Genomic DNA, 18,289 nt, shown 5'->3' on the forward strand with positions numbered 1-18,289 from the left:
AGACAAATATATTAATTGAAGTGGAACACCACAGGGCAGGAATAGCAGGTTATGCATTGCAATTCACATACACGGGTGGTCAATATTTTAAAGTGTAACTAAACAAAATAATTGTTTGCGTAATTACGCAATTTTTGCTGATGCTTTGTTACAAAATGCTAACCCCCTGTTGACTTTAAACTATGCTAGCAAATCACAAGAATGCATCGCTGACTGGGGAATTGATGTAATCGAGCTGTACCCACCTGTATAATCCACATCTAGCGCATTGTAAACCCAAGGGGAATCCCTGGATAACGATGAATATGTGCTTGATGTAATTCAGGGGAATCCCCGGTGCTGTACTTGTCAGACAGATTGAATAAACGCCTTAGCCCCAGTAACACTTTCAATTCATGTTGAGGTTTCTAGGCTGCTCATGTAGTATGTGGACTGCTTCAAAGAAGGTCTTATATGAGCAAACACATCTGATGGTGTTCTTTTTTTTCATCACTAAAAAATGTTGGCATCTAAAATTGGTCTCATTGAAAAGATTTGTGTGTATCTGTCTGTGTGGGAGGCAGTTGTTGCCACTTTGTTTTTTCCCCCAATATAAATCATTGTTACATACCTGTGAAGTGCAAAATATTACTACAGTAGAGCTATCATGCTTCAACTCCAGGTGAAATCATTACATGTTAGTTTGCCATTACTTCTCATACATAAAGTATCTTGAACAGTATAAGTATATTGCCTGAAGCCCTTTTATAAGGTCTAAATAAATGTGACCCAGGGCACTCCGCTACCTGAAAGCACTTACATAATTAAAAGTTTGTCAAATTGCATTTTAAAATACTGTTTACATATTTGAAAAGGTTGTTTCCTTAAAACCTTACGTAACCTTTACTATTATAAATAAACAACTAAATAAATAAATAAATCTTTCTGAGATGTCTTCATAACTTCCTACTGCTGCAAGGACAAATGCAGTGAAATAGTTCAAAAAAGTCTAAACACACCGGTCAGCAAGGTCTGCTTTCTGGTGATAGAAATCACACTGCTGACTATTTAGGCAATAATAATACAATGTAATGTATGGACCTGATAGTATACTTTATTCACATAAAATACTGTCCAATATCGTTCTAGACTGATCATTTTTTTTAACATACATTAACAATGGTTTTAAGAATTCCCCTGGTTGCTTCAGTGAGTCGACCTGGGCCGAATAACTGTCTACTTTTCACTTGCATGTACATGATGCTGGACACTCATTAGTCTCCTGATGCTTTAATCCCCAACAGGGTTATTATATAAAAAGATACAAAATATTCAGTAGCTGAAAATGTCATGTACTTATTGCCATGTCTGTAGCATTCAAAATGTGTCCTGTCACAGACAGCAGCTGTAAGGAGGACTGCAGAAAGTACTAAAAAACGACTGGTGCTGCCCTCATGTGGTCTGGCTAACGAGGAGGCTGTTTAACATTAGGCACTGTACAGCAGTGTTTTTTTCCCCCAACGGTTACATTAACTTACGTATTCTGCTATTGTTTTAATACAGTAGATTATTTCATTCATGATTTAAAGCTTTGTGAATAAGACTTTGTGTTTTGTTTAATTTTCTGTTGAAATTGCCATTCTATACAGAATCTAAAATAATATGATACATGTAAACCGTTTACATCAGATGACACAATGAAAAGACGACTTTATTAAGCATACCATATTTATTACATTCTGAAATAATTAGAACTGCATGACAGGCATCAGTTAGTAAATTGATCATCTGTACCACAGGCACAAGTTAACACCCCATCTTGTTTTATAAACATAAGGCTTTTGGTTACCTTTATTAAGACTAGTGGTGGAATACATACTTAGTTCAACTTTTGTCACCTATGCCATGTAAAAAAAAGCATTTTCTATTTTCAAGGCATATGTGAATATATGTAAATGTATATTCAGAAAAAAATTATGTTCCAACCAGTAAGGCTATGTGTAAAAAAAAAAAAAAAACTGATGACATTTTCACTTATAACAAAATATCAGTAAAACATCCCAGTAATACTTCACTTATAAGATTTCATTTTTGAGGTATGATACAGTACAAGCACATACACAATAATGTCTATCTCAGCAACATTGTAGCACTAATAAGACATAACAAAAACAGATATAATGGTGCCTTGTGAGTAATAGAGTAATAGATACAAGCAGCTTGATCACAAGTCTTGTGATCAAGCTGCTTAAACAGGTATTAAACCTCTCTGATTTGTATTTATGGTACCTTGTCAAAGCAAGAAACTCTTCACTTTTAAATCACAGACAGAAACTTGAAACATTCTATTTTTCAGTTTAAAAAACTGGGACGTATTAAGTATTTGCACTGATGGTTTTAAATATCTGAAATTATAAGGGAAACTTAAAATTAGGAAAGTTAAAATGAAGCCTGATAACAAAACAAGTCTCTTCATAACAATCGAGTCAGTGCACTGCACCATGCAAACATTTTTCACTTATCAATAATGGATTACAGATATAAATGACAGGTAAAATAATATCATAAGAAAATATGGGAACTTCAAACCGCACACTTGAAAATCTAAAAACTTTTGAATATATTAAAAATGTATATACTGTACTTTTGTTCATTACAAGTGCAAAAAAAAGGCAAAACTACATAGTTAACTTTTGCTTGAGAAATGTGCATGCAGAAAAAGAGTGGACTATTGGCTCAAAGCCATACATGTTTTTGCACTCGTTTGTAACACACATAAGCAATATTTCTTAATTATATAATATTCATGCTTATCGTACTATTTTTTTTTTTTTTTTGGTTGTGGGAACTAATAATGGGTGATCAGGGTGTATTGTTCTTAATTGTCTTCTTTAATCAAGCAACATGCTGTATTGCCTCATTGTGATCTTTGGTATGGGGTGAGTCAGTGTATGCTTAATTAAGAGCAGATGTCTAACACTTTGGCATACTATCAAAACATGTGTGCATAGTTTCTGCACAGCATGTGCAGTAGCTTGCCATCATGGGTGATCTGCAGTTTACCCTTCTGTCAAAAACAACCCAGAGATGCTCAGTGAGATTTTGGTTTGGTGGCAATACAGCTCATTACAGGGTCTAACCATACAAGTGTGTCCTGGGGTTTGCCTCAATCTGCTTAAGTCACATTGCACCCTATAGCTGGATCACTTACTACTTGAGCAGTGGAGCTGGAGCCACCTACACAGAGAGAAGACCCATAGGTATCCCCTCAGTCCAATGCTTCTTTCTGACTGTGAACTAGACTCCCATTCTACAACACTGCTTTCCCTGAGGTACAGTAAGTGACATAGAATGTATGTGTAAAAAAAAAAAAGGAAAACAAGAAATTCTACTTTAAAACTACTGCAGCAGAATACTTAAAATAACAGGTTAATTTGATGTGGGGAGTGGGGGGGGGTGGTGATGATAAAAATCGATTAACATATTTAAGATCTCATATGGTACATAAGTAAACCATAACAGACTGAAATCGGATATGAAGATGTTCCTCACACGTCACTCTAATGGTTTATCCACATTATTTGACAATTATAATGAGATACGTGTAAGGTGACCATATGGCTCTGTGTTCAGTTTGGGACAGTTCAGGCTTTTCAACTCACAACCCAGTGCATTCTGGTAAGCATAGTCCTGCTTCTCTTAAAGGAAATAATGGCACCTGAGACAGGTAAAACGTACCAGAATGCACTGGGTTGTGAGTTGAAAAGCCGGAACTGTCCCAAATTGTCCCCGTTCACCTTAGATATGAGACACATGATACATACACACACAGACACACACACACACACAAACTCTAATACATAATAAAATACATAACAAATATTGCACTCAAGACACATACTGAACTTCAATCACAATTCCTGAATGGCCTTTTGGCACTGATACAGTAAACAGTCAGGGAGATCAGGTGAAGGGGATCGGAGCCACACAGCCAACATTCCAGTGTTGACTCGGCAATGCAGCAGGCAGGGGGTGGCTGGAAGCAGCTGACATGCTACTATACCTTCCATGCCTGTTGAAAAACATGAAATGCCATTATCTACTCTGGAACTCCTTTTATCCAAACTCATTAACTCCATTACAAATACATACACGTGTTACACTGATAAGCCATTTACTGTACATTAGACTAATAGCAAAGTCAAAACTGAAATGGCCAGAGGTCTATCGTTATGCCTGACATTGCACATTTGTTTTCTTGGAAAGGTTTAACTCAGTTCCAGGAACATAGAATGTATTATGTATTAAAAGGCTAAGTTTGCAAAGACATTTAAAAACAATTGAAGACATTAGCTTGAAACTATTGATTCCTTTTTTATTTATTTTTTGAACTCAATTCCTTATCGCACGTAATTGTGATTAATTGATTGCTCACACGCTGATTGATTGTTTAACACTAGAAAACACAGTAGAGTGTCCCACTGAACTGAACAGTAAAATGAACAATACCTACCTATAATGTCAACAATATGAAGCTGTAATGTTTCCTTCAATGCATTCAGTGTTGCAGTAAGAGGATCCTTTGCATCTGACAATAACTTGAGATTCTGCTTCACATCGTTGGAAAAGGCCAGCCAAAGCTTGCCATATTCTTCTGTGGATATTGTCAGGGGCCTGGGGTCAAAAGAGAACACAGTGCTCAGTAATTTTGAACTGTGATCACCTACACTTTCTAAATGGAGTTTAGGAAATACCTATTTACCCACCAAAAATAAAGACACTGGAAAAAAAATAAAATAAAAGAGGACACAAGAACAATTGAAAATATGTAAACTGCCAGTAAGTAAAATATACCACATCATGCAGTAACTGCATAATGATTAACCCATTTTAAAGCCAATTTGTTTCAGTGGAGTGCTTACAGATGTATTACTTTCCCTTTCCCTCAAGCAGTGCATTTCCCCATCCAAGAGGCATTACTGCTGACGAAGCTTTCTAGACAGAGGCATTGCCATGACTACAGATTGTTTTTTACTGAAGAGACTAGGTTCAAATGTTAATTAAGCTTTATGGTAGGCTAACTTTGCCATTATTTATTCTGTGATATGTCTTAAGTGCCTCACTTTCAAGGCCAGGAATCTTACAGGTCAAATTAAGATACATCTTCATCAAATGAAGAAATGTCAAAATGTTTTTCTACTTGCAAAGTTTTACTGATTACACTGTAGTGCTTCCTGCAGGTAGCAACACAAAGAACTTCATGATAATTACACCTGCTTATAAGTCAATGTGAACAGTACTGTACCTGATAAAATCTGCCAATGCAAAGGCTAGTGAAAACTGTAGTTCTGACGATTTCTCAGGTTCCATCTGGTAAGTGACGCTGCCAACAAGTGCTCCTTGTGCACAGGGCTTCTCCATCAAAACAGAGCACTGACAGTTTGCTGTATTTTGGCCTTCAAGCAATGGAAACCCATGGCTTGTGCTTTCAGAAACCTGCAAGACATTATGGAAGAGAGGCTATTGGCACCTCACAAACCACTTCCAATTAACCAAATCTCTAAAATACAGTCTGGTCAAATTAATTGATCTAAATAGTGGCCTAAGAATATGCATATTTTTACTGACATAAATATGTCCATATACACTGTTAGTAGAGACCTGTATACACTTTAGGTACACAAACAACCCCTTTAGACCCAGTACATTGCGAGTGAGGTATCTTACCTTCAGTTTCGTAGGTGCAAATCTAACCATAATGTCTTTAATGGCTGAGGTGCTTTGATTTGTTATAAAAACAACTAATACTACAGAGTCATTTTTGTAAATTTTACAGGCTGAAACAGCTATACTTTCATTAGAACAAAGTCCTTGAACTCCTGAATGAGCCAGCTGAGATAGTTCTGTTGGCAGAGAAGGAGGAGGCCTGGTAGCTGGAGGTTGTTCGTTTTCTGCAGCAGTACAGGAGGGCTGTAAGATCACCATGTCGCCACCTGTAAACAATGAAGGAGCCAGCCCTGAGAGGTCTGAAGGTGTGTCCTGCTTCTCCCGCTCTCCCCCAGACAACAAACCATCAGGTGTTGTAGAGTCCTGAAATTCAGACGCTTTGTTTGATGACTGGTTTAGCGTTATCAGTTCTGTTTCTTGCTCTCTGCTACTGTTTTCCAAAATGTTATTATCCATGATGCTTTCTACTGTACTCCGGGAAGAAATAGAGGAATCTGAGAATTTCTCACTGGCATTTGAAGATTCTTGTGTTTTGTTTGTTTTCCTTCTGAACCTTTGTGAACTGTTTTCAGATTTTCCCATCTGTAGGAAATAAAGAGTTTATATCTTGTAGACCTCCCATATGAAACCATTAAAAATGTTATTGTAAATATGATTAGACGTGGATAAGAGAAATAGATATGCATTAGATTTATAGGTACAGAAAAGCTTCCTGGTGTCTAGAACACATATGAAAAATACTGATGGAAGCATTGTCCATATGAGCCCACAATATGCTACAACGACAGGACTGACAATTGCAATTCATTTACATGGTAGAAAATAACTTTGGCCCCAAAGCACTTTAATTATGGCTTGGCCATATTTTCAAAAAGAAAGTAATAATAATAAGAATACAATAATTGCTTCCACACACTCCACACAGTTACACTATGTCTGTAGACTGAAAAACAAAAGAGCAGTAATTCACCAGGCAGATGGTGTTGTGCGATCCCAGTCCTACGAAGAGTGATGATGCCAGCTGCTGCTTTTCCTGGTCTTTCTCAGGTATTTTTGGAGAGGGCAGGTCAGGCTGCAGCGATGCATTCTCCACAGCACTCTCTTGGGTGCTGGGTCCCTCATGACTGGACAAGACCTGCAGGATGCCTTCTGCTGTGGTTTCTTTCTGAGGCAGGTAGCCCTCTGTACCCCACACATTCCTCACACCTTCAAGCTTAAGGCTGTTTGATCTGGAAAAGAAGAGAATCGATTTCAGTTCAAATACTGTCTTTGCTATGAAAACAAATTGGTGCCTCAAAAGAGGATACATTTTATTGACCAACTGAGCAATGACTGGAAATCACAGTTTTTTGCCTTGTTTATTTTAAGTCCATATGATGGCCCAAAAATATCGAGAGGCAAGGTACACTGACTAACAAATAAAACACAACAAAGAAAATCTAGATTTGTGAATCTGGGATTCTCCTTCGACACAAAATAAAGTACATTTAATGACAAATGAATGTCCTCTAGAGGGTTAATGCAATAAAAAAAAAAACATAAAGTCATGCAAAAGTCAGAGATTAAAAAGAGGTTATTCTTTCCACCAGTGTTAAATGTCAAATGGTGAAGATCAGTCCCTTTGGTTTAGCCTTGAAAGACCTGGCACATGCACCTTTAAAATATATTCTGCAGTTCTGTCTATGCCAGGCTCGGTAACAGAAAGCAGAGAGAACGTACCCTCCTTTTGGACCCATTTCTGTGCTGTTCCCCGACAGTCCAGAGCTTAGCGAGAGGCCTGTAGGAGACTGTCTCCCAGTGATGCTGCAAGATGACAGGCTGACAGGTAAGGACAGTCCATAGGGCTCAAAATTCAGGGCTAGAATATAACACAAGAAGAAAGCACGATGAGAAATTTGCTATCCTACCCCCTCCTTGATTAAACTTACAGTATTTAAAATATTATCTATACTGAAAAGTTTCTGCAGCCTGTTAATTTACACCAGTCAGGAACAAAAGTTTACAACAGCTCCATGATTATGTAACACTAATAATAATAATAATAATAGTAATAATAATAATAATAATAATAATAATAATACTAATAATACATGTTTTTAATGGCATTGAACTTGCATATTTGATCTTGAAATAAGCATAGGCATTAACAGAAACCAATGGTTGGCTCTCAGAGATATTCTGCTGCATTTGGCTTGACAGTACACTTCAAGGCATGTTTTTCTGGTTTTCTTCCAAAATGCCATATGCAGAGTTGTCCAGATGTCTGCTAAATAGCTAAATAAACAGACTGAAAACTAAAATATCTATTAGAAAAGGCAAAGGAAAATGTCTGCCCTAATGGAAGCAGGTTTTTTTAGACAGGCACTCTGAACTGTATCACCTCCTTAAAGTTACTGGTAAGCACCTCCTTTCTCAGAGTGTGTTCCATGTTGAGCAAAAACAGCCTATTTCACATTCCTACCACATGATGGCGCTGGGACACAATAGGCACAGGTTATACAACCTTTGAAAATGTAAAGGTTAGCTCTGCATATCTTGTACACAATACATGTATTGAATCACTTATATCCTTGCAGTCTTTTGTCAGAAAAGGTTTTTTGGGGTTGTCACAGATCAATTAATATCCATATATTAAAAATAATGCATTTCATTGCAATGCTTCACCTTGTTTTTTGTACTTTTGTGTTAATTGTATTTTTATGTTTTCTTTGTACGTTCTAATATTGTGAGCCACACTATTTTGGTTCAACTCTCAACTGGCTGGGTTAACCTTGCTTCTTTCACTGTGCAGTGAACTCAGTATCTTAGAGGATTCTTAAGTAACTCCAAGATTACTTACAAAATACATACACTGCATCACATTTCCATTAGGCACATTCTTCCTACAGACAAAAATATTTTGAAGCTAAAACAGACCAGACTTCTATTTGATTGTATTAGTAAAATAGGAACTGTTGTTCACAAAACATACTAGCCTTTCTAAAACATCTGTCAATAAGCAGTAGAAGCGCCAAAAATATAGTATTTTGTATTACTAGTCAAGCCCTTAGCTACTGTCATGAGGAGCTTTTCTGATACGGGGGAGGTGGAATCAATGTGGCACTTATTAGAGGTGCTTTTTATAAACTTGTGATAAACCATATGATAGCAGCTAGCATATGCAGGATACCATCTGTTCCAGCAAATTAACCTGACAAAGTAAACTGCTGTGTACAACCTTTTCTTTGTTGTTGTTGTTGTTATTTTATTATTATTATTATTATTATTATTATTATTATTATTATTATTATTATTATTATTATTAAAAACAACATTTATTTTTATTGAGAACTTTCTATGTTTTTGTATCCAACTTCAATTTTATTCACTTAGAAAAAAAAAAAAAAAAGGATTCACACTTCCTGAACACTTACATAACAACACTGACACACCACCAACTGTTTTCAACACGTCTAGCGCACAGAATTGATTTTTCAATGTGAAAACTGGAAACTTGCTGAAGCAGAGAAAATGGAAATAACTTGCTGCCAGCAGCCGTTGCCTTCAAGTTTGTCAAAAGGGTTTACAATGTGGAATAGACAGAAAAGCTGATGAGAGGGCGACTGTTGCAGGTGTATTGATTTGCCCGTTACCTTAGAAACAACAGAGTACATTAAGGTAAAAGATGCTCCATCAATAGGGACAGGAATAGATTACTTCACGCTTCAGCACAGTGTGTTGTAACTGTCAAATATTTTAAAAAGTACAGGGTGTTCTGGAAAGTGCACAGTGATAATTTCACACTAGCTGTTAAAGGCACCTTTCTCCTGTGAGAGCTCCTCTTGTCTTTGATGGTGAGGTTTATAAGGAGCAGCACCGCGACCCAAAGCATCAGCCACAAATCCATCCAGAAAAGACAGTGAAGTGTCCACCTAAATAAATAAAAACAACAGGGTGTGATTAACCCACAATATATTCTGAAGTGTAATGACAAAAAGTTCAGTAAACAACCTCTTAGAACAATAACATCTGCTTCGAACTCCTTAGCACTTCTGATATTCCCCCTTGGGATGTCTAAACACAAAATGCAGTGGTTTGAAAATCTGTTACACCACCCCTTGCTGCTCCTCTGCTAACTGACCTCCTCACATGATCCATGCCCTGTGTGGTTGGATAAACTCTTGACATGACTCCCTAGAGATTATATTCACTAGACTGTAGTCTGGATTTGGGGGTGCAATATAAATGTGAATGCATGCTTTTAGCATGGTTGGATATATTTAGAAATTGTGAACACAAAATTTTAAATTACTTACACCTCTTTCAATATTATTTTAAATATGACATGAATATGTTTAGTTAATAATCTTTTTTTTTTTTTTGACAGTTGCCAATACACTGCATTATATCAGAAAATACTTCATACAACCATTTCATTTTATTATGAACCAAGAAATGTTTTACTGTACCTCTATATCTTCATAACTAGCATCCAGGGGTAAAACTCTTCTGATGAGATCTCGGTCCTCATTCAGATGCTTCAGCTCAAAGGCATGTTGTCTTAGAACTGTATCCAGAGATGTGCTATATTTCTGTGCTATTTCAGCCACTGTGTTTGAACACGCTGTATGAGACGAAATCTTTGTGATTGCAGCCATGATCCAGCCTTTAGTTTCGGAAGTGACAGAGCTTTGATCAAGCAATCTTCCTAGTTTATCAAGCACCACTTCTGGCTTGGTCTCTGCTTTAAGAAAAAAATACTCTCCTAGAACCTGGGGAAGAAACAACTGCATTTAAATGGAAAAATAAGCAATATTACAATAAACAACAAAACGTGCATACTGTTTGCAATGTTTACTGTACATCATAAACTCTGTCAGACATTTGACTTCAATTAAAGCCATTTTCCATAGCAGCCAGTACAGCTGTTATCAGATTTTTTTGCATTCCCTGAAAAGGTTAAAGGAAGTTATATGTTTTCTGCTGCTCTGGAGAAACAAAGCAAATCTCTTTGTACTGGGTGAAGGTTGAGTGAAAGCAGATGCTGTATGTGGATAACTGGGATAAGCTTTCATGTAGCTAACACTATGATAAAAGTTCAAAGCTCACACTGTGTGTAATATTTTCAGACCAGGATCATGTCTGTAATTAAGACAGAAAAAAAGGCATGCTCCTTACCCAGCTTATAACTTGTAGAAAACGCTGGGGAAAATTAACAGTGTCTTTCTCTAGAAGTGAAAGATAGGAGTTCACGGCATGCAGCCTTAACTGACGGTCTTCAGCTTCATTATCAAACCCTGGAAGAAAAACAAAGTATATATATATATTTATTAAACTGAGGCTAAACACAGCCTAAATAATCAGTGACAAGAACACTTGTGAGAATCACATTTAACCAAATAGTAAGACAACTGAAAATGAAAAGGCACTAGTTGTTCCCTGGGAAATACATTAAGCAACAACACTTGGCTGTTGCAGCAGTGCAAGTAAAGCAAAGATATGAATATGAAAACAAGCAAGTCACTTGGTTTTGCTTACATTCTTTGGTGTACTATAGCAATTTGTTCAAATATAGTTAATATGGGAATAAAACATATGTATCTCAAGGTTTAGAGACAGTACAGTATGAATAATACAGTACAGTGAATCACTGTGGTAAACGATTGTACATCAGCAAAGTGCTGCATCTTCATTAAAGAAAATCACACTCACAAGTTATCAAGAGGTTACAAGTTCAGTTAGTATTATTAATTGCACATCCACCTTAATAAAACACAATTACCATTAAAGCATAACAAACATGTCCTTGTTTATGACTACAAGCTAATAATTCAATTAATTTGTTACAACAGTATATCACTTCATTTTGTTAGGATTTTGCATCTCTATTTCTACTCTGTACTAGCACTATATACTTCCAAAAAGGGGCCGTGTGTGTGTGTGTGTGTGTGGGGGGGGGGGGGGGGGGGGGGGGGGGGTTGCTGGGGGGGGGGGTACCAGGGTCACAATGCAGTTGTTACTGACAAGACAACACCAATTTTCATTCATCACCTGAAACACAGAAACCCCACATTATCTGCTGTGGTGTCAATAGATTGAATACAAACAGAAAATTGATGTGAGCCATTTCAATCTGTGACCTTTTAGTCTGCCAGCAAACGAGCCACTGAGACAAAGCAGAGCCCCAGTCTCAGGTTTTGAGTACATGGTGCATTCCTGTAAAAAATGTAGTAATATTCCTACGCCACAACCAACACTGTGCATTCCTCCTGTAGTATCACTTTTTTGTCTTTTTAAATGCACCACTAACCTTCCGCAAGTAGCCTCAGGAAGTTGTTGGGGATATCAGGTTGCATTACGTCACCTCCCACTGAAAGCACAGTGTTCATGGTCTGGATGAACCACTCGTTGTCTGGGGCATATGTACAAACACTGATAGGAAAAACAGTGGCTTTTTTTTTTTTAATTTCAGTAATTTATTAATAATCAAGAAATAATTTTCCGTGTAATCTATTATAATTAAATAAAGCCATTATGACAAAACACATACAAGTTTTACTAATCAAGCAAAAATTATATTATCTGTTGTTTATGAATCATCCACTTACAGTTCTGTTTTTTATAACTGTTGGGGAGTACAATTCTTATCTTTAGGTTTCCCGTTTGTATATTTGATCTCAGGATACATTAGGAGTTCTCTTTTTAGTTACTGTCAGTGAAAGGATATTTCTCAGCTAGCTCTGCAACTTTTCCAACCAGGTCAATAGTTGTGTATTCGTCTTTACTTTGCCTTAGAAAATCAAGCATCTTTTCCACAATGACCGTCACATTCTGGCCATTGGTTATTCGATACAGCAGCTCCAGTGTCTGCAAAGAACAGAAAAGACTTGATAACAATAATTCACCAAAATGATTATGAAATAATTTCAGACATGTCATTCAGACATTCAAACAGTGTCACATCAACAGCATGGAACACAAAAACAACACTGACACACAAACAGCTTCAAAGGAGTGAACTACTGTATCAGCCAATAGGTATACTCTCATATAAAATTCAGCAATTTAATACTGTTTACAATTCAGACCTTTTTCATTGTACAGTACTCCATTTACTCATTCATACTAATATTGTCTTGATAAGATATTATCTCTGTGTAATCTGTGCAACAGACATGTGAGAAACATTTGAGAACGTAGGTGGATTTTATTTACAATTTTCCTGCCTGTGCTTCTTTTCTTAACTCTCAAGCACCGTCACCTTAAATCTTAAATGAGCACACACAGGTTGTGCAAACACTTAAGGGAAAACAAAAAACACATTTTACCTCTCGCTTGATAATTGGGTCAGAATGATCCAAGCACTCAATAATTGTCATTTGATGCTGAAGAGCTAGGTTAGGATTTTGCTGGATTACATAGGTCAGTGCTTTTAATCCTAACAAAACAAGAGGTGATCATTATTAGTGACACACAGATATGAGTCTCAGTATTTTTCAATAAATATGAATCACAGCAGAATCAGCAATGTATTAAAGGAACTATTTAAACTAGGCTTTAAATGAGGAGCAAACATTACTGGATGGTTTCACAGACCCCGATTACCACTAATCTAATTGCCTAATATTAGTTTAGGAAAGGATGTTGATTAATACTAATCTTGGTCTATAAAAGCAGCCCTTAAAGTAAAATAATTTGCATACATGTACTGGTGTACCATATATATATAAACTAAAATATAACTAATAACAAACTATAACTTAAAGACATAATTGAAAAAGTAAACTTTAGAACGGAAGAAAGCTTTAGGTCAATGGAATAATCTTTACTACTGTATTTTATGCTGGTGTCAACATAGTATCAAGACAATACAGACAGACACCTCCATAGACCCCAAGATTCTCATGCTTTGAAAAACTAATAGTCAACTGTGGTAGTAAAGCCATATAACTTATTTAAACATTTCAACAACAAACTCCTTACCTAGGTATTTAAGGTTAATTTTGTGTGACAAAACAAACTTCCCAATACATGTTGCCGCTTTTTCCAGTAAACCTGATTTGGGGTAAATTGTATAGACAGTCTTCACACACTCAAATAAAATAGCTGAAAAACAATCAAATAAAACAAGGTATGTAATACATATACAAACTGTGCCAAAGATATGAAATGCACAGATTACTTTCATCATCCCACACACAGGCCAGAACACTGCAACCTAAAATGCTGTTGCTCTCCACATGTTTCATTACAATAAGATTAGCGGTTAGTTTAAGAAATGTAAGCTATGGACTGTATCCAAGTATAAGTGATATCCCTGTTAGGGGTATTATAGCTGAAAGGGTAACTGTACTCAAAATAACAAGGCTCTCTAAATGCTCTGTATACATAACAAATGCATATCGCTGCACCAATTTTGTTAATAAGTCAAGCGTTTGGCCAGTATTTCAATTTTTTTGTTAGCTTTCTGGGTCAGCTATGCATGCAGGTTGGCGCTATATTGGATCCTTTCTGGCGCCGCTGTTACGTCATATCATTGACAGCCACCCACGCCAGGGAATGCTGGCAGGGTGAATTGTGTCGGAATGCAAAGTGTTCAGATGCAAACAGTAACAAAAAGCATTTTCGTGTGCTTATGCCTTCAACAAAGGGCGGCCATAACAAAACAATGGCTACACAATATAGGAATGGACATACGCTCAATAGAATTCTATGTGTGACTATAGAGCGAGTCAATGACAGGACATCACACAAAGGGTGATGGTAGAGCTCTAATACATTCAATATTAATTTGTTTTAATGGTTTTTATAAAATATACTGCTCAAAGAGAGGCTGAAAAAGCTTTAGTTAACATGTTTTCTATTGAAATGGTTATATATTCATTTGCATTACAGATCTCCTTAATAGCTTACAGTGTTGTAAAGGAAGCAATTCACACATCCCCTTCCAGTTGTACACCTACCATATGTTATGTTGTGACTAATTTCTGCTCTTCTTACAGATTCATCCAAAACATCATACATGAGTTCACTTGTACTGTAAACCAAGAAGAAAAACCTGTTACACATCCCTTCATTAAAAGTACCCACTATCAGAGTGCTGAATTCTTGATGGTTACCATAGTCAGAAGGACAGTGGCTTTTGGGTTTGGTATTTCCAACATCCATTTCATATCATCTATAAAGAATGTTGACTTCAACAGTATAAAATATTCAAAACTCAACATTTTTTAGATTTGAATCATCAGTGGTCAAAAGATCAATTGTAACTCAAATGAATTCTAAAGATGGAAACACACTTGAGTATAATACTTTAAAAAATGGGTTACCTTTGATTGTCTTTCCCTAGTAATGCCAGAATTCTAAGCAGTTGAATCTGTAACCATGGTGCTGGTACACTGTGGTAATTGAAGTCCACAGGGAGTTTTCCTCCTACAACCTGTTTTAGAATGGTGACAAAGCTTTCTGTCAAATCTTTATAGCCTTCTGGGTTTTCCTGAAACAACAAGGCAATGAATAGGTCAAAATCAGTTCTTATCCTAGTCAACACGGATATCAAGATCAATTTTAACAAGGTTACAGGGTTCAATACTCTAGATTTTATATAATCACACACCAAATAGATCCATGTTATTTTATTGTTTCCAAATATAAAATATGGGAAGAAATGTACAGATCTAGTAGCAGCAATTCCCACATGTTTTTAAGTTCACGGGGCATGAGCTGGGGGTGTAAGGATATGGCAGAAGAAGCAGAAGGGAGCGGTTGTCTGACCGATGTTTTTAAAACTGTTTAGAGCACTTATGCTGAGTTTCACCTGAACCAACCTTGATCATTTGACCGTAAATGTGCAATGAAGCAGCCATGACATCAGGGTCCTTATCGCACAGTGCTTTTCGAAACTTGTCATGTATGTGCTGGACCTGATTAGGGGCAATCAGGTAAAACTTGCACAGTGCAAGAACTGCCTTCCTTCGGATTATTTCTCTGAAAAAAATAAAAATAAACTGGTCAACATAAAATACTACATAAAAAAAACTAAAACAGAAACAAAGATATCTGTCTTTCATTTTTCACAAAGTCTCTCCTTAAACAATGGAATGACAAACAGCAAAAGGGCATAAATAACTGATAATGGTATCAAGATCCATTCTTAAGATGACTAAAAAATACCCCAATGTGTATTGGAATAGCTTAGGAAAAAGGCCATAGTTTTATAGTTTTGAATCAGGAATACCTCACCTCAGGTAGTCAGTGTTTGACTTCAGTTTGTTTTTGGTCATCTTTTTTTCCTTTTTAACATATATTGTATTCCAATAATAATAATTAAAAAAAGAAATCATACTTTGAATGCTGGAGCTTGTCCTCTACTAGTGGCAGAACTGCTGGGATCATGTCTTTTGGAAAAATCTGACTGGCAACAGTTAATGCCATGCAAACTTCAATAAGGTTGGTACTTTGCAAATCCTAAAACGAAATGGAAAAAAAAATAACAATTAATGAAAATAAAACGTTACGATGTTCCATATAGTCTGAATATATCTTTCTCACTATACCTTTAATACTGTGTTCACAAGGAGAAGTAGTAGCTCATGACTTTCATTTAAAAACAAAGAAACAGCCAGATAGCCTGTCAAGAAACACAAGTGTCAGGACATATAGTACAACAGATGTTCTACAGATAATCTCCTTAATCTTTTTTACATTTAGTTACCAATAAGCGAATCCTGTTAAGAATAAAATGACATTTATCTACTAAGACGGTCCTGTGTGGTGCACAGTCCTGTCATGAGAAATAAGTGTGTAAAATTACATACCAACTCTTTTTTCCAAGAGACTCCCCTGCTGAGCAAGTTTAATAGCTTGTATATAGCCAAATGAAGCTTCATATCCCAGCATTTCACAATAGATCATTCTCACCATAATTTCTTTCATCTGTCTCTGAAATAAATAACATAGTCAGTGTTTTTTGTCAGAAATACACCATTTAGTATAATAGGAAAACACTACTTTTTTTGTATCTAGCAAAAAAAATGACAGTACAGTATGAAGCATCAGGGATGGAAATAAGACTCCTATTGCATAGTGCTTTGATCCATTCCTAGTTTTACTATATATTGGTTTAGTAAGACACACCTGAGCTTGTTCAAGCTTGTATTAACACCTAAATGGGTGAAACTGCAATAGAAGTCTTATTTCAATCCCTGTGTCTTAACCTATGTTTTTATGTCATAAATACTGTAAGGATTGGAAAGTGAAAAGTTAGAAAGACGATACTGTTCCTCTGTTTCTTAAAATGTATCAGATTTTCTTAACTTAATTTAATAGCTACACATAAGAGGTTGAAGTCAAATAGATTATTGTTGAAAAACAGAACATGTTTCATGTCTCAAAAAACTGTTTCTTATAACATAACACACAAATGCAGAATTTGGACAGATGCTGACCCATTTGAAAATCTAAAACGGAATGGATGGGTGGATAAATCATGATCTTACCAATGTCGTGTTAGGAGAAGAAACATGTTCTTTAATTGCAGCTAGTTCCTTCTTTATCAGTTTTTCTTCATCCTAAAATAAAATGTGCGTAACAATGGTTAGACACAGGCACATTGGTCAGGACCAAAAAGCCTTCAACAGTTTTTTTTTTTTTTTGATAGAATGTATTAAAATCCACACAAACTTGTACTGTAAACCGGTTCCCTAAATGTACAAACTGGTTCCAAAAACGAATATAGAGATATGGCTAAAAGTAGTGCATCTCCTAGCATTTTAAGATAGAGACTTTTTTTTCTTCTTTTCTTTCGGAAGACAATAAATAGCAGTATAGCATTTCATGTTTGATTTTGAAATGTCACATTTTTCAAATTGTGACTGTTTTCGTTAAGTATATGGCCAACTATAACGCGGTATATTATTAAACATGTAAACATTATTCAGCAGGTTTCATTTCACTTCATGAAGCAAAATTAGTAAATTCTATAGGTGATGCAAAACGTTTGGCCACAGCTGTATTTCTATGGCATCACTAATGGGCTATACTATCCGAATTATCTTTCATAAGATGTTTTCGTTATGTATCGTTTAACAAAATAACTAATTCAAAAGAAAACGCATGCAGGTAGCTTACATGTTTAGATGTCAGTTCTGTAATGTTCCGGATAAGATTTCCTAATTGTGAAGTGACAGAACGTTTTCCTGTCCCGGGATGCGAATCCAGCGACAGGAAATTCGGAAGGGCAGTTAGTGTCCTTTCAACAACATCACTCATTTCAACTCCGTGACATTCAAACAATCTCTCCAGAAAGCAGCAAATATTAATAAACACAAAATATATAATCTTGTTATCATACGCCGCTGAACGCCATATTCAAAGAGGTCACTTCCTGTTAGTTTGAAGTGAAAACTTTATTAAATCTGTTTGAAAAGGACATTGCGTTTACAGGGCTGTTGTCTATATCATGTTATGAACACTAGAGGGCACCAGGACGCGCTACACCAGGACGCTTTTCAAATATTTGTCTAGGATGACCGTGTCGGCTCAGTGATCAAAAAATATTGTTGTCAAGGTTTTATTCACGTACATAAATGGGAACTCACAGTAA

General features: G+C 36.2%; 1 protein-coding gene across 1 annotated transcript; it reads right to left on the bottom strand.

Annotated features, from left to right (window-relative positions):
- Positions 1–3,674: 3,674 nt before the first annotated feature.
- Positions 3,675–18,053, bottom strand: LOC121299299 (AP-4 complex subunit epsilon-1-like). The gene is made up of 21 exons (XM_041226978.1): positions 17,815–18,053; positions 17,184–17,255; positions 16,503–16,626; positions 16,242–16,315; positions 16,031–16,152; positions 15,513–15,672; positions 15,015–15,181; positions 14,649–14,722; positions 13,669–13,791; positions 13,014–13,123; positions 12,413–12,552; positions 11,996–12,108; positions 10,864–10,982; positions 10,155–10,457; positions 9,506–9,617; positions 7,426–7,564; positions 6,677–6,935; positions 5,707–6,288; positions 5,285–5,475; positions 4,493–4,653; positions 3,675–4,051 (listed from the first exon to the last, which is right to left on the bottom strand). The coding sequence occupies exons 1-21, from the start codon at positions 17,953–17,955 to the stop codon at positions 3,891–3,893; spliced, it is 3,447 nt and encodes a 1,148-aa protein (XP_041082912.1). The 5' UTR covers positions 17,956–18,053; the 3' UTR covers positions 3,675–3,890.
- Positions 18,054–18,289: the final 236 nt, after the last annotated feature.

The sequence above is a fragment of the Polyodon spathula genome, chromosome 24 (assembly GCF_017654505.1).
Source record: "Polyodon spathula isolate WHYD16114869_AA chromosome 24, ASM1765450v1, whole genome shotgun sequence".
Lineage (NCBI taxonomy): Eukaryota > Metazoa > Chordata > Actinopteri > Acipenseriformes > Polyodontidae > Polyodon > Polyodon spathula.

What these genes read in the sequence shown, in the direction of transcription:
- LOC121299299 (XM_041226978.1), bottom strand. Translation starts at nt 17,955, where the DNA reads ATGAGTGATGTTGTTGAAAGGACACTAACTGCCCTTCCGAATTTCCTG. An exon ending in TTTACGGTCAAATGATCAAG is followed by an intron (nt 15,182 to 15,512) that starts GTTGGTTCAGGT and finishes TTGTTGTTTCAG; the next exon opens with GAAAACCCAGAAGGCTATAA. An exon ending in GGAGCTCTCACAGGAGAAAG is followed by an intron (nt 7,565 to 9,505) that starts GTGCCTTTAACA and finishes GTTATATTCTAG; the next exon opens with CCCTGAATTTTGAGCCCTAT.